The sequence below is a fragment of the Melanotaenia boesemani genome, chromosome 10 (assembly GCF_017639745.1).
Source record: "Melanotaenia boesemani isolate fMelBoe1 chromosome 10, fMelBoe1.pri, whole genome shotgun sequence".
NCBI classification, from domain to species: domain Eukaryota; kingdom Metazoa; phylum Chordata; class Actinopteri; order Atheriniformes; family Melanotaeniidae; genus Melanotaenia; species Melanotaenia boesemani.
In genome coordinates this window covers 1128316-1154893 of record NC_055691.1, presented here as the reverse complement: position 1 = coordinate 1154893, position 26578 = coordinate 1128316, and the positions used below count along the sequence as shown (strand labels likewise).

General features: G+C 38.2%; 1 protein-coding gene across 1 annotated transcript in view; it reads right to left on the bottom strand.

Annotated features, from left to right (window-relative positions):
• The window catches only part of grm8b (glutamate receptor, metabotropic 8b), a 226037-nt gene that overhangs the window by 30705 nt on the left and 168754 nt on the right, over window positions 1-26578 (bottom strand). Inside the window, exons 8-9 of the mRNA XM_041998236.1 lie at window positions 4052-4191; window positions 857-1792 (exon numbers count right to left, since the gene is read on the bottom strand). Of these exons, the coding sequence (XP_041854170.1) occupies window positions 857-1792; window positions 4052-4191 (1076 nt within the window). The remainder of the gene's footprint in view (window positions 1-856; window positions 1793-4051; window positions 4192-26578) is intronic.

Here is a 26578-nt window from a genome sequence, read left to right as displayed (position 1 = left end):
CATCTTCTTCTCTCCCAACACTGACTCTGAACTTGGATTCAGCCACCAACTGGTGAATCCAAGTTCAGAGTTGTTCTGTACTGGAATGGCTCAGTACAGCTGACGTGAGATGGAGCAACATCCATCACTGATCAAAATCTGACTTTACTTCTGTCAAGTCTGACAAAGGCTGAAATTGTGACATGTCTGATTGTTAAGTTTTACCAGTCACTCATTCACATAATTACACATATACACCATGACTGTAGCCCCTCCCATTATCAGTCATGGCGTCTGTTTTGATCATTGAAATCAGTGTCATGCACTTACTTTTGAGCCCACCTTAATCACGTTGTTATCGAGATAACAACGTGATTAAGGTTGATCATGATATAATGATCATGTTATTAAGAGAAAACGGTCCTCATTAAACGAGAAAATTAATTAATAATGGTTGCTCTCGGCTTCGTAAATATCTAATTTTTTATAGGTTGTTTTCTTTGTTAATTTGACATTATAGCTATGATGGATGACAAAAAGCAATTTCAGTAGATTAGAGGCTAACTATTAGCTCCTGTGACTGATCATATTATATATATATATCGTATTATTGCTTAATGCTGTTAGAGTAATAATGAATGCATGCTACTTGTTATAAGTCTGTTCGAACCACACTGCTGTGCACTTATACTTGGTAAGTTGAGGTGCACAACTAAAAATAAGGGATTTTAACATGGTGTCAGCTGTTTCATAAAAACATATTTTACAGCACATACTGTTGGTCCATCAGGTTATGTTTCCGTTAATAAACTCAGCTTGACAGCTCAACATTACATAAAACATGACAAGACATTATTCATCATGAAGTTGTACTCACCCGTTCCGCTGACTGTGCCGTGCCAAAGAAAATGGGGATGAAGGCCAGCCAGATGATGCAGGTGGTATACATAGTAAATCCAATGGGTTTGGCCTCGTTGAATGTCTCTGGCACACTGCGTGTCTTGATGGCATAAACAGTGCATGTGACCATCAAGAGGATGCTGTATCCCAAGGAGCAGATGAGGGAAAGGTCAGAGATATCACATTTGAGGACACCACGGGCATTTTCGGGATGCTGTGTTCGCTGCTCCCCATAGTCTACAAAGGTGTGCGGTGGGTCAGTGGCGAACCACACGAGGACACCCAGCAGCTGAACTGAGATGAGTGAGAAGGTGATGACCAGCTGGGAGGCTGGTGAGATGAAGCGGGGCGCTGTCACTGCTTTTTTTCCTTGCTCGAAGATACGGTGGATGCGGTTGGTTTTGGTTAAGAGTGCAGCGTAGCTGAAGCACATGCCGAGGCCCAGGAAGATGCGACGGAAGGAGCAGACGACGACATCAGGAGCAGCAATCATGGGAAAAGTGATGATATAACACATGAAGATACCCGTCAGCAGGACATAGCTCATCTCCCGACCTGAGGCACGCACAATGGGTGTGTCATTGTAGTGTACGAAGGTGATGATGACAAATGTAGTAGCGATGATACCTAGGACAGAAATAAAAACGGGCACTAGTGCCCAGGGCGAGTGCCACTCCAGCTTGATGATGGGGATTAACTGGCAGCTGGTGCGGTTCTGGTTGGGTCTCTTTTCGTAGGGGCAAAGCTCACAAGTGAACTCACTGGTCTGGAAGTGGTATCCCTCACAACGCTCACAATGCCAGCAGCATGGGACACCCTTCACCACCTTTTTCCGCTCACCTGTGCGGCAGGGCATGCTGCACACAGAGGCTGGAAGGGAAGAGTCTCCTGTGAGCCACTGCAACGTCTCCATCTACAGGGAATGAGAAAAAACTAGTCAGAGATCAAGGGTGTAACCATACATTGAGCTACATGGATACATAAATTCAGTGATCAATGACCCAAAAGCATTGATCCAAACAGAAAATTTCCAAAGTACAAAGTATCAAACTTTTGGTATTTGGATGACTTCTTATATTTTACTGCAAAACAAATCTACCATCAGTCCATAAAATTACCTTGACCATGACATAATATGATCAAACCTGGATTTACATCCTTGTCAGATTTAACAACACACTCTTGGTTTCAACTCAAAATTCACTTCCTAAACTTGGTAAAAAAAAAGTATGGAAATTTAATATTAAATGTATTACTACATTTAATTTTTGGGAGCCTTTCATGACACTCAAGGTCACCTTACAGGAACAGTTGGGTTTTGGTTGATCATTCCTCCCCTTTAGAAATATCAGGTAGTATAGTGTTATACATTATTGGAAGGCCCGATTAGTCACCTTTACAATAAGGTATAACTCCTAAGGATTTTGCTTCTGTGAAATAAACAACACAGCAAAATATTTAAGTAGTGGCCTCTCAAAAAAGTGCCAAATTATTCTCCTGTTGGTATACACTCTTGTTTTGAGATTCAAATGCTACCAGGTGTGTGTCAGTCACAGATCTGATTGGCACCTGATTGATTGATGTGTCAGAATGAGATTCGGGAGCCAGTGGTGAACCTATATCATCCTCAGTAGGGATGAAGATCCGTACGTAGCTCCAGTGAAAATGGCCACTGTGTGTGTTTTTTCTTCTTACTGTGGGAGAGTGCAATCATCTAATCCTTCAAGAAATACAAGCGCAAACACCAACAAAAGAATATTGCAGTGGATTTAGGCAGTTTTTAAGGGGGCACCATCCTCATGTTTAGCCATGCTGCTCACTCCAAAAAAACATGATCCTTAAAAGTCAGGTGACTAGGTAAGGTGACTAATCAGGCTTTCCAACAATGTATGATATGAGACCAATTAGTATTCAAGATCTTTGTTGTCATTATGCAAGCTTAATGGAATTTTGAGGAGTTTTTAGGCTTAGCACACATAGGGAAGAAAATAGAAATATAACAGACACACCTAAATAAGTAAAAAAATGAAGATGTAAAAGATATAACAACACCTCTTTATAGAAAATTTAAAAATTTCACAGCAGACAGTAAAATATACAGAGTGGATAAAGTGCATCCTAGTGTGAGGATGGAGATCTATATGTGTGTCCGAGAAGGTGTGAATCTTAAATGTGTGTGAGCACTGTGGAGGGGGTGTAAGTGTTTAACTACAGCCAGGCTATTGCTTCCACAGCTCTGGGGAAGAAGCTTTTTCTGAGTCTTTTTGTGGTGGTTTTAATGTTCCTGTACCGCTTTCCTGATGGAAATGGTACAAACAGTGCATCGCCCGGTGAGCGGGGTCGGCTGCTATGCATATGACCCTCTCCTGGACTCGGGCAGTGTAGCTGGAATCCAGATCTGGTAGACGGTGGCCCACAATCCCCTGAGCTGTCCCCAACACCTGGGCTAAGTTCCTCTTGTCCTGTGCTGTGCAGTTGCCATACCACACCACCACACTGAGACACAGGATGCTCTCCATGGTGGCTCTGTAAAGGTTGACGAGCAAGTGAAAAGAGAGTCTGCTTCAACTTCCTGAGAAAGAAGAGCCGTTGTTGGGCTTCTTCACAGGTGTGAAGTGTTCACATGCTCCACCGTCTCTCCACGTATGCAGAGAGGAGCATGCTCAGTCTTCCTGGACCTCCTGCTATGACCTCCCTGGTCTTGTTGATGTCAAGAACCAGATTGTTCTTGGAACACCATTATATGAGACTCTTGACCTCTTCTCTGTAGTGGATCTCATGTTGTTGGACATGAGACCCACCATGGTGCTATCGTCCGCAAACTTCACAACCATGTTACGGATGATACCACTGTGGTGGGTCTCATATCCAACAATGATGAGAAGCACTACCGAGAATAGAGTCTCCAGATTCTTACTAAATGGGAAAAATAATTGTCCAAACACATGTCCTTAGTTTATAATGTTGCAAAGCTTTTCAGTTTTTAACTTTTAACTTCATAATAAGTTTGTTTACTGCATGATGTTCCCATGTTGTGCAAGTTGTCCACGCAATGAAAAGACGTGGACAACTTTAAATTTAGTCCTCCACTTAAACTCTAGAGACCAGTTTTAAGGTCAAGTAGAAGAAAATCAATTGCCTTGAGGTGTGTAATAAAAACAGTGATCCTCACATCAAGATACAGCTGATCAGTCCAGTGTCCAATGACTTTGTACTCCGCTATGGACAAGTTGTTGATCTGATACTGGAAGATGTCGTAGCGTCCAGGCGCATCACCATTCTCATTAAAGGTCACCGGGGTCCCTGCACTTCCTGTAAAAATAAATAGCATTAAAAATGACAAACTATGAATAAAGAAGGCTTGCACAAAATGTTAAAAGGAGTTTAAGCTGTACTTTTTTTTCATTGGGTGTTTTCATCCTATTTTGTGAGCTTGTCTCAAACATTATTCCACGGTAGGGATGGACACATCAATACTATGGAGTTAAGACTTCGATATCAGCCAGTCAAAATACTGGATTCTATGCTTTTTTGAGTATCGAGGTACCACTACGCTGATACAGAATTTACCATTTTTTTCCACTTCTGTGAATTTTAGGCAATAAAACAATGTGCGAAGCCCAGCCACGATGTATTCTTTCTGTGTCAGATGATTATGGTAGCCTATTAGATGTCATAATAATGCTGCCACTGTTGGTGATGACAAGGTTTTGTTTTGATATTTTACTGGTTTAATGCAAGTTATTGTGCGTTACGTTTTATTATATTTCACATTTTTCTTCTAAATATTATATCTTTCTACTTTCATTTAATGAATGTGAATAATTTTATATTAAGCTGTAATTTAATTATTTTATCTTTTTAAAAAGATTTATTTTATCTTATTTATGTTTAATTTACTAAATTTATTGTTGTTTTACAAGCACTTCTTTTGAGTATTGATGTTCTTGAGTTGTCATTATATTCCATATTGCTCTTGCAATAAAGATATTAATGCAAACTGTACAATCATAATTTTCCTTTGAGGGGCAAAAAGTATCGATACTGGTATTGATGAAAAAGTACAATAAAATAATGATGTTATGTCGACAGGAAAAATTCTGGTATCGCCCATGCCTATTCTAAGGAAACTACCTTTATGGCATTTAAACCTTGTGTTATCTTCCCAAACCGTTTAAGAAGTTGACAAAACAAGGCTCCTACATCAGTAAGATGTAAATGGTTTGGGTTCAGTAAAACTGATAAAGAACAGATTAATGCAAAGTTCAAACTTTGTTAGTTGGTGAAAACCAGCATAGGAAAAATTAATTATTTATTTAATCAACTGAAAAGGTATAAAATGTAATAATTGGATTAAAAACAAACAGATTAGAACAGCACTACAGTTTGTTTTACGTTTTAAAATGGACAACTTTAAAGCAACACTGACCTGTGGAATATTACTGAGGCGCTCCCTAAGGAAGATTCATTTAGCGTCCATTTTGCATCCTGTCTGTTCTCTGAGATCCCTCCAGCCAGTAAAAGTCAGTCTCATGTTGATTCGTCTCAACTCAACCTCTCTTTTTATCTCTTCCTCTGTAATGTACTTTTGGGTTTCTTTGCAGAAGCCATGATGCATGTTCAAAACAGCCAGTATGTTTATTTCAATTTGCTGGTGTGTGATGCAATAATTCAAAACACAGCTGTCATGTGATGCTTTGGGCTAGAACACAAAGTTGTGCAGTGTGGTTGTCAGCCTCGGGATGTACGTAATGAATGTCAGTGTGACATCATTACAAGTTAGAAGTAGCGTTTTAAGGTTAACAAGATTTAACAAACTATATCATGATCATTATAGAAAATGATATGTGTGGCCACACTGCCCAGCTTTATGAGATGGAAACTACACTTGTTTCAGTTCTTCAAATCAGCGAGGCTGCACATTGTGTGGTGGTTAGCATCACTGCCTCACAGCGAGAAGCTGGTTCAAGCCTTTGAGTTTGGATCAAAAACAACTCAACATCCTCAACTAAATACAGAAATAGAGTGATAAATGAAGTACAATGAACTATTCAGCAGCTTGTGGAACGAATTTCTGCAAATATAAGTAATAACACTCTGCATGAGATTAAAAGCTTCTCACATTTTTGCACAAGAATTTTGGCCCACCCTTCTTTACAGCTTTGCTTCAGTCCATTGAGTCACTGGCATTCATTTATGCACAGCTCTTCTTCTCAGCACTTCGATCGGGTTGAGGTCTGTTCTTTGACCATGTTTCATATGTTTGATTAAAACCAAACATAGGGCTACCTTATGGCCAAACATCTTCACCTAATTTCACCTGTTCTTTTAGTTTGGGCTTTGTATAAATAAAACTTCTTAATCATAAGTTGTGCTCTTATGTTCTTTTTGGAGATAAAACGAAGTCTCTCCTAGAAATCTTGCCAGACATTCACATTAGATATCATTTCTAATTGTAGACAGTCTCGATTTTCATTGTATAGCCACCTATAAAACTGGGCTTTATAAAGGTGAGGTAAAATCATGTGTACATACTTTTTCAGGAGAAATTTCCAATCACCGACTAAAATCATGTTCTGTAAGCTACTAACAGTAAGCAGTGGAAAATGAAAACTCTATCCATCAGTTTAATTGTTTCACTTTCAAACGTTTGATAGAATTCAGTAGCATTGTGCTTCCTTTACCACAGCAGAAACTAATTCTTTAAAATTCCCTGTTGAGTGTTAAAAGTCATTTTCTTTTAAGTTTTTTTTCTGATCCAATTCAAGATTTTTTGTCAACTCACTGCAGTTTCCTCTCTGGCTCACAATAAAAACATTCATGCTAACATCTTGTTGCCATGGTAACTTAATACATTCTGCCAAGTAAAAGCCTTGTTTTCTGACACTCAAATAATGAAAATAAGAAAACATCTTTTTCTCATTTAGTAGGAAGGAAAGACAAACTCAATCTCAAACAGTAACTTAGAAATGTGAATTATAATGTGATATACAGATACGTAACAAACTCTCCTGCAAAGAAAGAACTGTGGTGTGTGATTGTTGTCCTGTTTGTCTCTCTATCGTTTTATACTTTTGATAGTTGGTGCCAAACAAATGCCATGAATTCCATGAAGGTAGAGTGTGGACAAACGAAGGACTCCTCAAGATGTGATGCAATATGGATCAATATTTAAAACTACAGAACAGGACATCGACCTTGGTAGAAGATATGCTCTCTTTCATTCAAAGTATTTTATAAAGGGGATACACAAAAGGCAAACAACTTTTACAATCTGTGAGATTAATGTACCTAAATAATATAAACAAAAATCATTGTTTAGTTAAAATGTTAACATGCAACAAATTGAATTTAATTTTTTATTCTTGATTTATTAATTATATAAAAACAAAGGCAAATTATTATATTAGCTATTTAGCAAATGGTAACTGTAATTTAAATATCATTCCAACAAAAGTTTCAACTTTACCAATATAAACATTCAAAAAACAAAGATTCAATATCAAATATGGTCATTTGGATTCAGTTTTTTAAAGCAATTATTCAAACAGGCATATTCAGATTCAAATTGAATGATTCAATTTCAAATATAAAGAATTCAGATTCGCTACCCAGTGGCACAAAGCTTATCCCGTAGTAGAACACCATCTCTGAATGCACAACACATCCAACCTGAAATAGGTGAGCTACAGCAGCAGAAGACCACATCGGGTATCAGTCCTGTCAGCTAAGAACAGATCTTGAGCTTATGGCAGGGTCAGAGTTGCCGTGGAGGTAGAGCCATTTTCTCAGCAAGTTTTGTTTTTATGAATCCCAAAGGTTGACTACAATCGGTGTATGCCAGTTTTTGCATGTTCACCAGCTTTATAAATGAGGCCCCTGGTGTTCAAATGCAAACTTAGCAAGTCTACCTGTAACCAACTGAATAATACGCTTACAAAATAAGCAACATAAACCTAATATAGCATATATTCTTAGCATGTTCTCACATAGCTTACAAGTTGCTGTTGTTAGAAGTTTTATCTAAAATTCTTCAGTTTTATTTTCCTGAAAAAAAAAAGAACACAAAAAGCAACAACAACAAAAAAAAAACCAAAAAACAAATCTAGTGGTGAGAGTCAAATATTTTTCACTGACTGAAAATATTTTAGTGTTTGAACAGCAGTAACCATATTTACAGGTTGCTCCAAAAACAGATTTGTCTAGTTAATTTTTATTTTTACCTCAGCTGCTTTTGTTGTGCTGTCGGTTATTGTCGAGTAACACTATCCTTAGTAGAGGGCAAATTTAATATGGGGGACAATAGTCTTGAACTTACGCCATATCAGTTCAAATCTCTTGATCCCAAGCGTAAGTGCTAGCTATGAGGCAGAAGCAGAACAACAACAACAGAAAAAGATTTGTAATGAAGTGAGTGAGCACTGGTTTGATCCTATCTTGCCCTGATTTCCTTCTTCAGCATGAATAAAAGCAGTACAAATCACATCAGCGTGGAGATGAATCATTGCAGCTTCAGGATGTAGAGCCCCCACCCCCGCTCCATGCCATCTCCCACTTCAATTCACTTCACTTCACCTGACTTCAGACAGTCTGTGTTGATACAGAATGAACATCTTCTCTACACAAGGATTTCCAATCATGGATCGTCATGGAGTTGTGCATAGTTACAATAAAACAACAGATTCACCCCCCCCCAAAAAAAAGTGACATCATGATCTACTTTCTATACATCCTCGAGTCTTTATATGACTTTTTTTTTCATTTCATATTTTATTTTGCAATATTCAAAGAGATTAAACAGACAAAAACAACAATCAGGCTCTGACATATAAAAACATAGGTAAATGAATAAATTAATAAACAGTAATACTGCCAGTTACACATATATAAAATGTACACGCTGTCGAAAAAAATCATGCTTTTTTGGGGAAAGTTTAAAAGTAGATTTTTAATTTGCAGGTAACAAAAATAGTGCTTTCACTCTCAGCTCATCAAAGAATTCAAACTGTTCAAACATTCACATATAAATGCTTAATAGAGGTGAGACCATTCTCCCTGAAGACTTGAAGGGGGTTGTCCACATTCCAGGGTATAAAAGAGTGGTTCAAACAGATTGGTGTATGTTCAGAAGTTGCTGGCAAGGTCAGAATTCTTCCCACCTGATTCAGGATTCTAATAGTGTTTTTAAAAACACAGAGACAGAGAAACCTCAGAAACCCCTGGTGGCTTGATTGTTGGTCATTTTAGCTTTACTGGAAGTGTTTGGTTTCAGCATGTTAGGTCGTTAGTTCAGCAGAGTCCTTAGAGAGTCAAATGATTAAAATTTTATTCACATTTATCACTGATTAAAAATGAATTAATCAAGATTAATAATAATTAATCACCAGTTTTTATATGCCTAAAATTTGCCCAGTTTTACTGAATTGTATCAACAGAACTGAGCTGATCTGTTGGTCAGGTCTAAAAGAGTTATCACTGATCAATCCAAGATTTTTAGCATGAGGTCGGCAATATGAAGACAGTGGACAAAGAACACTTTCAGCATCATTTAGTTGCTTAAATTTACAAAGCATCACAATTTTAGTATTCTTTTCATTTGGATTGAAAAAGTCCAAAGACATTCAGTCTTTTAAGTCTTTCAGACAATGAATTAGTTTAGTTACAGAAGCACCTTTTAATTTCAAGGGGATGTAAATCTGAACATCTGCAAATCTATGGTATGAAATAGGACAGGTTGATAATTTGATTACAATATATATCAAAAGATAGACCTGTGGTGTGATAGGGGAAAAAAGGTCAATAAAAAGTTTAATAAAAAACAGGTTTTTGCCCTTGGTTTTTCATTATAGCCTTTCATGTAGCTTAATGTAACTACAGTCTTTACTTGCTCCCAACCAAACACAAACTCAGACACAGACATGCGCTGTCACCAAGCCCCGCCCCTCTCAAACCACAACAGAGAGCACGAGTATTGCAAAAGATGCCACAGCAAGGAGAGGACTTTGTTACGAAAAGAGGTTGGCGGTGCGAAAAACAGTGATGCTAGACTGACGGGAGGACGTTTGCCTACAGTTTGTTTTGTTCTTGTTGAGTGGTGTTTGTTTACATGGTAGCTCAGTCCTACCAGTTTCTGAGCTACCTAAGGCCTGGTACACACAACGATTTTTTAGCTGTTTTTGTCCCGATTCAACCTCTTTCTGACTTCGGACGGCAAATGCCTGATCATCGTGAGATTTCCATGTCCAATTATCATTTGGTCTGAGGTTACAAGACCAAATTACGACGTCCCGATAATCTGCTCCAAAACGGGTCGTAGCCGACAATCGGGAACTTTGAACATGCTCAATATTTCAGAGCCAATTCTGAGGAACACCGACGATTCGTGCATTGTGAATGCGTGGGTGTTGACGTGGTACGGAATGTAGCCAATCAGAGAGCGAGCTGGCTGGGGAACAAGGAAGTAAATTAAGTCCGTTTTCACGCCGTCTCCAGTCTGTTATTTTTTTCAGTTTTGACTTTTTCTGTTATCAATAGTCCCAAGACCACCATCATTCCCTCGTCCTGTATGTCCTCTTACATGCTGGGTGTTGTGTTTTGCTGGTTGTTGCTATGGTTCTTCTTCTTCGTTTTTTGTTGGTTGTTGCTATGGTTCTTCTTGGTTTTTTGCTGGTTGTTGCTATGGTTCTTCTCCTTCGTTTTTTGCTGGTTGTTGCTATGGTTCTTCTTCTTTGTTTTTTGCTGGTTGTTGCTATGGTTCTTCTTCTTCGTTTTTTGTTGGTTGTTGCTATGGTTCTCCTTTGTTTTTTGCTGGTTGTTGCTATGGTTCTTTTTCGTTTTTTGTTGGTTGTTGCTATGGTTCTCCTTTGTTTTTTGCTGGTTGTTGCTATGGTTCTTCTTCTTCGTTTTTTGCTGGTTGTTGCTATGGTTCTTCTTCTTCGTTTTTTGTTGGTTGTTGCTATGGTTCTTCTTCTTTGTTTTTTGCTGGTTGTTGCTATGGTTCTTCTTCTTCGTTTTTTGTTGGTTGTTGCTATGGTTCTCCTTTGTTTTTTGCTGGTTGTTGCTATGGTTCTTCTTCGTTTTTTGTTGGTTGTTGCTATGGTTCTCCTTTGTTTTTTGCTGGTTGTTGCTATGGTTCTTCTTCTTCGTTTTTTGCTGGTTGTTGCTATGGTTCTCCTTCGTTTTTTGCTGGTTGTTGCTATGGTTCTTCTTCTTCGTTTTTTGTTGGTTGTTGCTATGGTTCATCAAAGGGTTATTTGAATATTTATAAGATTTTCTGGTCACTTTATTCTTTATGTTTGTCAGTATTTACTGACGTCACTCAGGCCTCTTAAGGTGATTTCTTTTTCTTTTGAAAAACTTTCAGCTATAGTTAAAAAGGATGTTGAATGAAAGGTCAAATATGAATTTAGTGCTTGTGTGTTGTTATTAAGCAGTATTCATTTGTTCTTGGCCAGGGCTGGACTTAAAATATATTTTTAAAACTTCTTGATAATTATCAATATTATTTTTATCAATACTTTTTTAATTCCTATATTGTCCAGCCCTAGAAAGACTTATTGTGCAAATTATATAGAAACAAAACAGCAGCAGATCTAAAATGTGGCTCTTGTGGGACCCCACAACTAACAGGAGGGCTACTAAGATGTACTTGCCAAGATGGACAGAAAAGGTCTTATCTGACAAATAATACTCGAACCCATTGAGTGCCTTTAATGTTGACACACTGCTCCAAACGATCTAGAAGGATCTGGTGATCAACTGTGTCAAAGGTTGTAGTTAAGTCTAAAAGAACCAGGACAGCTGAACATCCAGAATCAACATTTAAAAGAAAGCTGTTAAAAACTCTAAACAGTCCTGTTTCAGTACTGTGACATGACTTAAAAAAGACTGAAATAAAAACCTCATTAACCTAAAACCTCATTAAAATCCAGGTGAGCCTGTAACTGCATGAGCACAATTTTCACCAAGCCTTTGGAAAGAAATATAAGTTTAGAAATTGGCTTGTAGCCAGACAGAACCAAATGATCTAGATTGAGTTTCTTTATAAAAGACTGGACAACAGCATGTTTAAAAGGTACTGGGACATAGCCTGAGGTCAGACAGGTGTTTATCAGGGTCTAAATAAAAGGCCCAACAGAGCTAAAGTTCTTAATCAGTTCTTAGGTGAGTGAGCCACTCACCTAACCATTAAAACACAGGAATGGATCACCTCTGAGACAACTCTTCAGTTTATGTGGTGTGGCTTTGACAACGTAGCTCCAACATTTGAAATAGCCTTGGGTCTAGTATATTGCCACAGGGAAGTATATTATGCCATAACGTTCTGTACTTTGGCAGCAGGGAGTGGGTGGAGTGACTTCATGGTTTGGTTGAGGACGTGAGGGATGACCTGGCATCTGTGGCCTGATGACCAACTTGCTGAGAGCAGTGTTGCCAACTTGGCGACTTTCTCGCTAAATCTGGCGACTTTCCACACCCTCTTGGCGACTTTTTTTGTCAAAAGTGACTATAAACATATTTAGAGTGTTTTTGACTCACCTTTTGTCTCTCCACAATGTTATTTCTTTCTCCTACAATGGCCATTACATTACATGCAAATTGCCAATTATGCAAATTAGGCGATGACGTCATTTAGCGACTTCTAGCAACTTTCAGGACAGCCAATAGCTACTTTCCTTACTGAGGAGTTGGCAACAGTGGCTGAGAGCACAGCCATCTCCATCAGAATGAGCAAACACCACAATGTCCCAAGGAAGTTAGACAGGGAAAAAACCAAAGCAGGAATGTGCCCCCTCTACATTATCTCTAACTGGCAACTGAAAGTTGAACAGGTTCGCAAAAATTCAACCCTGCTGTGTCCAATCATTTATAAACCTAACTCACTGAAATCAATACGTACTTTCCCCAAACTTCTTTTTTTAAAGCTGAATCAACCACAGTACATTAACAGCTGAACCCTCTGGGTGTTTCTTCTTCTTGCTTTGTTCAGCACTTTATAAAAGCTGCAGGTTGAAAGTGAAGTTACAGCAAGAGATAAGGACTTCACATATTCATCATCTATGGAATTATAATGCCTTCACCCTCATTTCTTTCTCTCCACCTAAAGCTCCAATGCTGCAATCCTTTTTCAAACCAGCAACACCTCTTAGCAAGCATCCTCTGCACATATGAATCTAGAGTTGAGAAATCTCCCCGGTGTCGTCCTCCCCTCCTTCTCCTTCCTCACCTGCAGCTCTCCCTCATTCTGCAAAACAAGGACATTACATCAAAGGCCTCATGCAGATGGTCCTCTCGCAGCAAAAGCTAACATTAGCCAAATACCTCCATTAGCCTCCTGACGCTACTCTAAAAATAAGCACATGGGCAAGAAACACACGGCTGAGTTGGCGAATTGCCCTGCGGGCGGCGGCGCCACAGAGCACCACTTCAGTCTGGATTTGCTGCATTTCATACATTAAATTATGAGTAATCCTGCTGTCCCATGTTCAGACAAGTGAAGCATGAAAAACTGGGAAGCTGCTTGAGTTTGATTTTAAGTCAATGTCTGATGTATGTGGAGGCTCAACCGACCATGCTGTTCAGATTCACACAGGAAAGCCCTAAACTCAGTGCAATGTGAGTGTGTCTTTGTAGGCTTTAATGAGAATCAGTTTAATCAGGCAAAAACCACATGAGCCACATGCTGTTGAGCCAGGACTCGTTGGTGAGGATCGTGTGCTGCTGCAGCCCTCACAAGCTGCACGGAGACGTTCTGAGAAGCTTTAGTTAAACTCATTAAAACATTTAGTTCTGCCGCGTGGAGTTTGACCAATGGCTAAACCTAAACAGATTTAATTTGCAGTTAAATAAAGCAGAAATAAGTAGCATTGCCTCACAGAAGCTGAAACTAGATAACATTTGCGTGTTTACATCATGAATACACTTATAATTACAGGCTTTATTATGAGCCACTAGAGGGAAAACTGGAGAACACAAACAAATCTGCTGAAATTTACATTATGACTCAAATCCATTAACTGAAACCTGAAACAAGCAAAGAAATAAATCAGGTTTGTTTTCCCTTGTAATTTCCTGTCTGCATTTTGGTTCAGGAGTGGGGGCTTTTCTGTCTGACAGAGACATATGTTATAAAGCTACTTACTTCAGCACAAATCTGATTTCGAGTACTCAGCTCTTCTGATTTGGTTCCCCTCACCTGGAGCCCCTCAATATTAATAAACCTACAATAACACTTATCGTCCATGCAAACATCCTCCATCCAACTACACAATGCAAAACTACCAAGAGAAATATCATGTGTTATCGCAGCCTGTTTATTATTATTGCAACAGAAACACGAGAAAGCTAATCCTTTAGTTCAAAAGGTGAGAGGTGCTGAGAGGATCCACAAATTCCAGCTACGCTATCTTTTTCCTGACATTCCTCAGTGACTGAAGTTGTAAATGTTGTTTCCGTCCTCCAGTACACAGCAGCTCACATGGACATTATGTTATAAAGCCCTGTGTTACGGCTGTCACCTGTGCAGCTAATCAATTCATCTGCTATGCAAAACACCATGAGTGTGTCTCAATCAGCACACTTACATTTGTTATGTCAGGGTTAAATAAAGATTTATTTTTAAAAAATGGGGGGAAAAAATGCTAAAAAACAGGGTTAGGGAAAGGGCCTTGTGGTCAGTCTTGTGTTACCTACAAAGTGAGAATAGCATACAAAACAATTAGATCAGTTATGATGACACATATTACAGCGAGTGTTAACCAAATGCATCATCATTAGGCGTGCAGTCCAATATTATCAAATAATATTTGCTTTTTTTTACTCTGTCAACAATGGCATCACTTATGGATCCGACTACCCAGGCATGTGTCTGAGGCTTCTTTAGCTTGGATTTGTCTGAAAAGTTCTCGGATCACAGGGCCAAACTGAGCCGTTAACTGAACCTGACTCAAGAAATTTCTATTGTCTGGTTCATAAAGTTTGTCAGGGTGTCTACGGAGAGGAAAGTTTCTCTGAAGTTGATGATTGCCACTAACCTGGATAAAATCTCATCCCAACGTTTGGCTTTAACTTCAGTTATGTCCCGATTCTGATGATCTGTTGTTTTTATCTCAGGGTGATGTGAGAGCTGCTGCCAGCTATCAGCACTTTTTCTGTTCTTCAGACCTTTCGTGGCTGATTAAATGCATTGCAAGGTTTTTTCAGTCATTAAATCCATCTTCACTCAGTTGTGTTTTTTGACGACAACAAAAACAAAAAAACACCGTCTGCACCCTCTCGCCATCTTTCATTTATATGTAATAGTGAATTTGCAGCCCTGTGGAAAATCTTTCTCTTTAACTTGAACTGGTCCTGTTTTCCCAATCGAGCAGGTTCTCTACCAATGAGCAGCTTGGGCCAGAGTGTTGCGTCGTCCGCAAGAAAAGTTAGCTTGACACACTTGAAAAGTTTTTGGCCGGTCTCCAATTAAAAAATTTTCCACAATGCCAAAGTAGAAATACATGATGAATAAAACCACCTGTTTTCTATTTGTAGTTAAACGATGACTGTTCTTCCTGTCTGTTATGTTTCATCATTCTTTGAGTTAATTCACAGAAGAGACTAAATGTTCAAAAACCACAAAGTGCAGCCTTTATTCTGGCTCTCTGAGCTAAGATTTACTGTTTCTGCCCTGCAGGTGGAATTCAGCACTGATTCTGTGTTGAATGTCTCTCTTCTTCCTGCAGAAATAACATCCAGCAGCTCTTCACATCCATCAGTACAGAAAAATGAGGCCCTTACAGTTTGACACATCATCTGCAATGCTCCATCTCCTCCTCCATCACTCTCATATTTGCGTCATGTGTCTCTGAGTTGAGCAGGTAGATAGGAAAATTATTCAAATTCAGTCCTCCATATTCAGGTAGAAGGCTGAGATGTGGGGGTAGCAGGGGAGAGGTGAGGATTACAATGGAATGGAAGACAAATATACAAAGGTTAAGAAAAGAAAAGCTACTACAAAGTGTTCAGGTACATTTTGTGATTCCTTATCTAATTTGCTCTCAGCTGTGCTTTCAGTGTTTTTTCTCCAAACATCCAAGCAAATGTGCCTTTTCTGTATAAATTAGCAAACTGATTAAATATGTGAGACACCCTTAGCTTCTAATGACTAAAGTCACATCTTATCTTGTTTTAAATTAGCTCTCTCTTCTCTCCTTTCTGTTGATAAAAGTGATCAACCGAGTCGTTGGTAAGAGGTAAAGGGCTCAGCCATTTTGCGGCTTGTCTGAGCGAAATCCGGACTTTTCTGGAAACGTTTTTTTAAATCCATTTAGTTCGTTGTGAGACATCATGGCAGGTTCGTAGCTGCACTGAAGATTAATTTCAGCAATTTACCAAGTCCTGCATATAACTTGAGAAGTACTCCCCCAGTCCAGGTTGGAAAAGCTGACCCTTGTTGACTGGTGAAGCTGGAAATAAGTCATAAAAATTCCTGCATGATGTCTTCAAAATCACTCCATGCTAAAAGAGAGAAGTTGATTTCAAGATTTTAAGATTGCTTATTTGTCATGTGCAGTTAGGACACAGGGTCAACAATGCAATGATATGCTTGAGATGAGAGGAACTGTTTGACTCGCAAAAATAATCAAGTACTAACAGCATGCAATAATAGTACTTGTTAAAAGAAAATAAATACAAGAGAAATAAGTAAACAATATAGTAAGAAGTATAATAAAATATATTAATGTGGCGATGACACACAAGATGGGAATCTGTTTGAGCTTTTGAAATTAAAGCAAAGGTTGATGCTTGTCTCTCTAATTGCCTATCCCATTGTCACGATTACACCTCTCCTCAGTTAGCACATACTGTTATCAAATGTATCCATGGTCCATTCAGTCTCTACCAGTTTTGCAGTACTCAGTCATTATAGATGGCACTCAAGATGCTTCAGGAACAGAGCAAGAGTCTATTTGTTTAAAATATATGGACCATGACCTGGTACCACAAGTCTTAATTGGCCTGTATAAAACTTCTGAGATTACTGGATTAGAGATTGCTAAAGTGGCTCTGGATGTCCTTTTGAGGCTAAATATACCCGTCTGGTTGCAAGTTACTGAGGAACTGGAGGGTCTGAGCAAGTCTCAGAACAGAAGTCCAAAAACAACTGAAACTACTGCACTATATATATATATCTATATATATATATATATATATATATATATATATATATTAGTGCTGGGCACGATTAAAATTTTTACTCGCAATTAATCGCATGACATGCTGCGATTAATCGCATCGTTACGCGCAAAATGTCTCTTTCCTTTAAAAAAAAGGCCGACAGCTATAAAAAGAAAATGCAGTAAGTTTTGGTTTACTAACACGACATCAGGGGTCTCCAACCTGCAACTCTGGAGCTGCAAGTGTCTCTCTGGACCTTCCACAATGTCTCTAAATATGTGGCTAAAATATTTTTTTTTAAATCTATCTTTCTTGTCATTAGGTTGGAAACCATGGACTTTTTTTTCCTTTCTTTTACATCATTTTCCACAAATATCTACATTCCTTAGCAGAAAGTCTGTCTATCCTCTTTTTTTTATATAAAGGTTTTATGTTTTTCTTTAATTTAAAACCTTAAAAATGGAAATAAAAATGTGGTTTTTCAAAAATAACAAACATCCTATGGTGGCTCTTCATTAAAATATATATTAAGTTTCCTTTTTGAAAAGTCTGGTAACATTTGCGTCTCTAAAGTAGTTTTATTTAGCTGGCTGAGGGAAAATGGCTCTTTGGATTGGAAAGGCTGCAGACCCCTGCACTAAACACATAAACAGGTTTAGCAGCAATTTTCAGATAAAATATTTCTTCATATATAAAATCACATATTTATGAGAAAGAAGGATGAAATGTTCAGGATTTACTAACTAAAAGGTAAAAAGTCAGCAGGATGGATTTAAAGCTGTGAAGCTGCTTCCTTCTAAACACAGAAGGAACAATATGTGATGAATATCAGCATCAGGTGAACAGACAGAAAACAGGATGAGAATCTCACAGCTTCTAGATGGTGAGGAGAGAGAAATATTCACAATATGCACAATAACTTCCATCCATGCACCTTCACTGCTTCATTATCCACATTTCTGGATATAAATTCTCTAAACTTTCATTCTTAGCTTGACTGTTTAGCTTCACCTCTGCACCTGCAGCCTCCGCTTAAGGGTTAACATCTCGTTTCCGGGTGTAGCGTCAGGTCTGTAGATGTAACTATAAACATGTGTGGTATCCACAGAAAGTCCAGAATCTCAGCTACCAGCTCAGTAAAACCATTTCTATCACCAACAAACACAGTTAAGATAACAAATAATTTAAAGAGCAGCTACACAAAGTCCAAAGAATATTTAAACACAAATGATGTCTCCCCGTGTCCACCCCACGGCACGAACACGAACAAACGGCTCCTCTACTGAAAGCTCACATCTCACAGATTCCACAGCTGGAAGTTTCATGTCGCTATGACCAAGATTCACCGAACCAGAGGCAGAAGAAGACCCGATTTATGCTGCACGTGTGTAAAAGTCAGAAAACATGTCTTACCTTTGCTGTCTTGCATAAATTAAAACCGCATTTATTAAAAAAAAAAAAATAAAGTTTCCCGTCCAAAAATTACGATGTTCTGTCCATCTGCATGTATTTAGACAAAGAGAAACGTCGGTTATTTTTTTCTTCTTCCTGTTCCAGACAGAAAACATCTCTTTATTTTAATAAACCCGCTCTCTCCCAATCACGTCAGACGCACCGCTGCAGCAGGAAGGGAGACATGGACGCCATGTTTCTGTCATCAAAGCCAGCGACCAGAAAAAAACAAACAAAAAAACAAATATATATATATATATATATATATATTAACATGCGATTAAAAGAATTAACGGCGTTAATTAAGCATTGCGTTAACGCGCGATAAACGCGTTAACGTGCCCAGCACTAATATACATATATATATATACACTACCGTTCAAAAGTTTGGGGTCACTTTGCCATGGGATTCAATAGGAAAGTGACCCCAAACTTTTGAGCACTAATATAATATAATATAATATAATATAATATAACACAATGTGTCAGATCCACTTTCAGTGCAAAAAAGAGGAACGCTTCCACCATATTCCCAAGTCTCCTGAGATGTATTACAGAACAGAGTTTTTTTTTTTTGTTTTTTGTTTTTTTTTTTAATTCTAGACACTGTTCATATTTATTTTTCAGGAAAGGTTTAACCAACCAGATTTAGATGCCTTGCAGAAGCTGGAGAAAATTTTGCTTACTGTAAGTAAGTAAATTATGTTATTGATGACTAGAACTAAACAGGGTGAATCTTGTTCAACTAGCCGTGTTAAGATCCAAAAACAACTTCAGGTGTAATGCTGAAGTTGTTAAAATCTTGAGAGGTAAGGCAGCTGAAGTGAGAGGCCAGTTTGATTAAGTTAAACCTCTTGCCAGGTTGCTTTTAGTCATTCCTGTCACATCATCTGAGGCCAAAAGAAGTTTCAGTGCGCTCATTAAAGACATGGCTGAGAACCACAATGCCACAATTCAGACTGAACAATATCGCTATGTGCCATGTTCACCAGGACAAACTGGGCAATGCTGATGTAAAACAAATATGCCAACAGGTAATTTCATTTAAAGATAGGTGTAATGTGTGTTTGGCTCCTTCAATTAGGAGCAAGGCATGCATCCAAGGACACTCAAAACACATAGAACCTTTTGTCCTGAGCATAATGAATATGGGCACTAAATGTTTTTATTTTTCTAGATAACAGCAAATGTAACATGGAAATTTAACATTAAAAATGTTTCAAATTATTCAAATTCAAATATAAACTTAATGTGTTTTCTTCAAAATTTCTTGAAGTTGATGATCTGGATTTATTGTATTGAGTAAAGAGTATTTCTGTAATGTTGATGATTGCACTGTAGTAAACAAGTCAAAACCCCTTCTTGTCTGGACAATAGTGAGGCCACAAGGCCTACAGTTGACATTTTTAATTTTGAAGTATTCTCTGGCTGTCTCTAACTTCATTGCTTACAATCTCATCTGATTCCTTTCATGACTTTTATCAACAGGCCCTGGTTTCACCCCGACAAAAAAAAGCAGCCATTCAATCTCAACTATAGCAAATATGCAGGAAAAATAAATACTTCTCCGGCAAAGTATTTAACATAATACTTATAACAACATATATAACAGCAAGAGCCGCATTTATAGTATATTCTTTTATACTTATTACTGCTTTTGATGTTTGAAAAAACTGTACAGAAGACAGAATGGACAACCACACTGAAAACATGATTTGTATAAGCCAGCATCAGAACTGCATATAGATGAATTTCATCTCAACACTTACAGCTGTTCTGGGCTTGTGTTCCTCTGTCTCTGTGCAGGTATGGAGAGAGGATACAACCTGAATAATGCACCGTTCAAAAAACGAAGCACCTGTGTGGTTACACACTGCAATGCCAGCTACACAAGAGCTCAGGTTCGAAATGATAACAATGTCTGAATCCTGAAGACAGAGATTGACATTGATATTAATGATAGATATGAATATTAATAATATTAATACAGACAATGATATCCATCCATTTTTACAATTCAGAGTTGTGGGGAAGTTGGAGCCTAACCCAGCAATTAGCTGGCAAGAGGCAAGGTACTGGTCACCAGTCCATCACAGGGCCAACAGAGAGAGGCAAACAACCACCCACACTAACACTCATTCCTACGGAGAATTTAGAGTGACCAATTAACCTAACATGCATGTGTTTGGACAAGCTGGGGTACTCAGAAAGAACCCATGCATACACAGGGAGAACATGTCAACTCTACACAGAAAGGCCACTGTTCGAACCCCCACCTGAGGCCCCACCAGTGGCAGCGACACTAAGGTGGTGTGATGGTATTATTATTGATAATAATAATAATAATAAATAAATAAACTGAAACTGACCCCATGATATTGACCAGGTGGGCTGGATGACAGCCCACAAAAATAAAAATTTATAGTCATTTCTAATTAAAAGTAGACAAACAATGACTGAACTTTGAACAAGCATGCATGAATTGTTCACCAAGCCTTTTGGAATACAATTGTGTTTTTTCTTAGTATTCCACAGGGTAAAGGCATACTTGAAAAAAAGATTAAAATATTAAGGTAAAAATATAACTCATTTGAATAAATATTACATGTTTACAAGTATCTGATATTAAATTTACATATGTGTCAAAACTTAGTTTTTAGGGAATAAATTTACTTAGAGTGTTAGACCTTCAAGATGTTTCTGTAGTGGGCCATTTTGAATATAATTAATAAAAAAATAACATTTCTGCAAGTTAAAAAAATCAGTATTGATGGTGAAACATAGGTCAGCACTATCAGAAAATGATGATTTATATTCACTAAGTGGTCTACTGTTTTTCTTAACTTGGCTTGAAAACTAGTCCCTGAACTGGAGAGTGCCGGTCACCCTAAATAAGTGTTATCGTGATTAAATGTGAGTCATATTGTCGTGGTAAGCTGTTTTCACCACAAGGTACAGTTCGTCTTTTTTATTATGAGATCTCAACTGTGCCCTCTGCTTTACCAACACGAATCTTTTCATTGGCCCGAAAGCCATTGAAAAGATTTACTACTTTTAAAGATTTATTAACAAAATAACAGAAAAAATTTAAACAGCTGACACAGGTTTGGACTATTTAACGGAGACTCCCAGAGGGCCATTTTTTGTTCATACCACTCTTATGACCATATAACGTGAACTGACGCCTTCTCCAATTGTACCAAAATTCCTAAGAGCCAGAGACTTCTTGGGGCCGACTGGTTCCCTAATTTCCATATAAGGACATCTCTTCTGTCCTAGTCTAATTCACCCCAGTATTATTCCTGGCTGTCTCGAGTTAATTCTCCATAGATATCAAGAAAGTAATAAACACAAAGTGATGACATTTTCAATCTAATTAAATTGGGGAACAAAATTATGAAGCGAACACTGTAGTACAGTAGGCTAAAGTACACATTAGCCGAACATACCTTTGTGGATGCATATGTAGGATGAGGCATACAACTTAAATACCTTGTCCATTTTCGTGGCAGGAATTTTAGATGTGACCCAACATATTCCATGGATGCTCATCTTTGGCATCTCCTGGAGGCATCTTGTATAAAACAACGCCACAAAATCGCTATTGCGCTACTTTCTCCTACTATCAGAACACAGGACTCCAAAGCAAAAGGAAGTGGTGCAAAAGTGGCATTAGCTGCACATAACCCCCATTAGCATTATTGATTGTGATATTAGCATCACTTGACCTCCATGTCTGAAACACAGCAAAGTGAAGTCCAGGCAGTCAAATCCAGTCCATTTATCACTGCTTCATGTTTTCATCCTCATCTTTCACGCTGACTCCGTCTGCAGCTGCATGAAACACTGTTTTTTTAAGACGAAAGTAATAAGTAGTCAATAACTCCAGTTAGTTAACAACACTAACTTGATTATTAATGATCAATTGTACTAACATGCTAATATGTTTTACAAATAAAACACAAGCCCTGTTAAGGTAAAACCTTAGCATTATTTTGAATTCTGTTATTGTTTGGTTGGCTCTGAAAATAGAGCGAGCTCAGATTGTTCTGCAGCTGTTACCAATGAAAATCAAAGTTTTAATAGTTATCACTCCGTCACCTCTGTCTGTCTTCTCTATCCAGACTGAGACAGGACAGGGACAGGGAGGACAGAGACATCTGCTGAGGTGGTGAGTTTGAAGAATTAAATAGGAATGCTTAATCTTAAAAAAAAAAAGTTCTATTGCTTAAGTCATTTAAACAGCTAAAATAATGTCAAACTGTCTATTAGGGCCCGTTTACACCACGACGCTGAGACAATAAAATGCAAATGTTTTGGTGTGTGTTGGCCTCTTGTTTACATAGTCATAGAGTTTAAGGTGGACGAAAACACAAAGTTGTGACAACAGCCTCCAAGGTGAAATTGTCTTGCAATGCAACGCGAGTCCTGTTTAACCTTAAAATTGTGTAAATTTAAACTGGAATCTTTTGGCAACAATGACGTCTTTCAGGTCATGTTGCACCTGTGCACTCAGACTCTGCTTTACCTGAAAGCACAACAACAATGGTGGACCCCCGTGTCATGTTTATGCTGTCAGCGAAGACGCATTGGTTCCATGTGCCATATAACTAGTAGTTGTAACGCAATGCTTTCGTTGTTTGTGTTTTCTGATCTTATAAGGTCCACACCTGGGTGTGTTGTTGAAAAGTTTCACTTTCCGCTAGAGGCCCGGCATGCACACTTCATTGTTTCTAGTCTATTTGCATTTTTTCCTGCACAGAGATAGTTTTCACGTGTGAATACAATTATTTTATTTTAAATACGCAAAGGAAAAAGTTTTGCCAATTGCATTGAAACGTTGTGGTGTAAACAGGGCCTTAGAGAGGGCATGGAGATCCAGAAACAGAGGAGGTGAATTAGTTGTATGGAGAAAAAGAGCAAACAGATCTGGAGACAGAAGAAGCAACTCATTCCGCTAGTGGGTTTGATTTAGGTTACAAAGCCGCGAGACCAGACAGATGACACTGGACAAGATAGTTTGGTTCACAGAACAGAGCATTTCATCCCTTTCTGTGACAATAATTAAGGTCAAGACAGTCCAGATAACTTTAGAGTTAGTGAGGACTAAATTAGGAATTTGATCCTTTTCTGCTTTTCCATCTTATCAAGCTTCACTTTGAGCTTTAAATTCTTGTCTTTCTACATGAGAGTAAAACTAGACAATAAAATCATATGCTTGTTGAATCAATCTGCAGAGCAGCAATGATGACCTGTGACAGGCCACTCGGTGGTTAGATGCATCACAGCAAGAAGGTTCCTGGTCCAATCCTGGCTGGTCAGTATTTCCTATGCTGTTTGTCAATATGACAAAGAACATCCATCCGAGCTGTACTCCAACACAGGTCGATCAATTTGTTGATAGAATGACAATGTTGCTCCTCTAAAAATAAAGGTAACCAGTCAGAAGAAGCAGGCTCCTTGGTTTAATTCACAGCTTTGAGCTGTCTTAAATTAATAGTAGAAAAGTCCTCCCTAAGGCTAGAACAGATTATTATTCATCATTGATAGAGATCAAGAGCAACCCTAAGTTTATTTGCCTAACTGTAGTCAGACTGCCTAAGAGCCATAGTGCTGTTGAGCCAAGTATTCCTTTACATGTATTTACAAGTATTCCCACAACTCTCAGTTGTGATGACTTAATGAGTTTCTTTATAAACAAAATTGTTTCTATTAGAGAGAAAGTCAATGATATCCTTCCCACTATTGATGATGTCTCATCCACAGCAGCTTTACAGACGTCTGTAGAACCTGTACAGTCTCTGAGTTCACCAAAATAATGGCTCCATCTAAACATTCAACTTGTATTTTAGATCCTATCCCAACCAGACTATTTAAGGAACTATGTTCCTTAATTAATACATCTGTACTGGATATGATCAGCATATCTCTATTGAAAGGATATGTACCAAAATCTTTTTAAGACTGCTGTAATCAAACCTTTGCTTAAAAAACAACTCTCCATCCAGGATGTTAGCTAATTATAGACCTGTATCCAACCTCCCCTTTATGTCTAAAACTCTTGAGAAAATAGTTTCAATTCAACTATGTGCCCATTTGTGCAGAAATAATCTGAATTTCTGGCATTATTAAAAGCTCATCATAGTACAGAGACAGCACTGGTGAAAGTTACCAATGATCTTCTCATGGTCTCAGATGAAGAACTCCTGTCTGTATGCATCTTGTTAGAGCTCAGTGCTGCATTCAATACCATTGATCACAATATTCAGTTGTAGAGGCCTGAACATGTTATTAGGATTAAAGAAAATGCATTAGGCTGGTTTAAGTCATATTTATCTGAAAGATTTAAGTTTGTTATTGTAAAAAATGAGTCTTCCTCACATACCAGATTAAGTCATGGAGTTTCTAAGGGTTCTGTATATGGACCAATCCTTTTTACATTATACATACTTCCCTCAGGTAATATCACTAAACAGCATATATAGCGTAAAAAGTTTTATTGCTATGCAGATGATACTCAGATTTACTTATCTATGAAGCCTGATGAAACCAGTCAGTTTGTTAGATTACAAAGATTGCTTAAACACAAAAGCCTGGATGACTGAAATATCTCCTTCTAAATTCAGACAAGACCGAGGTTGTCGTCTTTGGACATGAAAAACTCAGGACGAAATTTTCTAGCTATGCAATTAATCTGGATGGCATTAATTTGTACTTGTAGTAGTACTTCCAGTACTACCGTGAGAAACCTTGGGAGTAATTTTTGACCAGGATTTGTTATTTGGCTTGCATTTAAAACAGAGTAAAAAGACTAACTTATGCTTTGGTTACTTCTAGATTGGAGTATTGCAATTCCTTATTAATGGGCTATCCCAAATATGCCCTGCAAAGTTTCCAGCTGATGCAAAATGTTGCAGCATAGGTACAGGTGAGAAATAGCAGGAGGGAGCATTTCTCAAGTTTTAGTCTCTCTTCATTGGTTTCCTGTTAAATCTAGGATAGAATTTAGAATTCTTCTCCTTACATATAAAGGTCTCCATAACCAGACTGCATTGTATATATAAGATCTCATAGTTCAATTTATTCCCAAAAGAGCTTTTTGCTCTCAGACTGCAGGTTTACTTACGGTTCCCAGAGTCTCTAAGAGAACAATGGCAGCCAGAGCCTTCAACTATCAGGCCCCTCTCTTATGGAACTTGCTCACAGTTTGAGTTAGGGAGACAGGCACCCTCTCTACCTACAAGATTAGGCTTAAAACCTTCCTTTATGGTAAATCTTATAGTTAGAGGTGGTCTAGCCAACCCTTAGTTATGCTGTCATAGGCTTAGACTGCTGAGGGATGTTCCATGATGCACTGAGCACTTCATTTTCATCTCTCTGCTTCTTATCTTCCATGTATAAATAAATGACAGTATTGTCATCAAAAACCTATTCCTCCTCTCTCAGCAGGTCTTCCTGGATAAAAGTTGCAGTGTTTTTTGGTCTCTCTCTGCTGTCCACTCCGTCCCAACCAGTCGAGGTAGAAGCCTGCTCTCCTTGAGCCGGGTTCTGCTGGAGGTTTTTGCAGTTTGCATCGCCTCTTGCATGCTCAGGATGGGGGATTGGATCGAAGTCAAGATTTGATGCAAACTGTTGGTTTTCCTCATCTAGGCTATTATTTATTGTGAATTGGCTGGAAATGATTTGTCTGTAAAGTGCCCTGAGATTGTTGTGAAGTGGTGCTATCACTGTAAAATGTAATAGTATATCTTACTTAAAATAAAAAGTGACCTTAACTGGATACGTTGAATGTGCAGTTACCCACGAATGATGTGCTTTGAATGAAGCGGTCAACCATCAAACAAGAAGCAGGAAGAGAGATGAGAGACGGTTGCTGCAAAGTGTCAGGGTAAGTTTACTGGTTTTCTATATAGCAAACTTATAGTTGTTTTATTTTTTTTGCCATAGAATTCATTCGTTAGTCTAGCTTTGGAGGTTAACTTGGTTTTTGATTTAGCCACGTCTAAGACTCTAGCCAAAACTATTAAGTCTGTTTTGTGGCGTTTTGTTGTTGTTGTTGTTGCTGCAAGTCGGTTATTTGAAGTCAGAC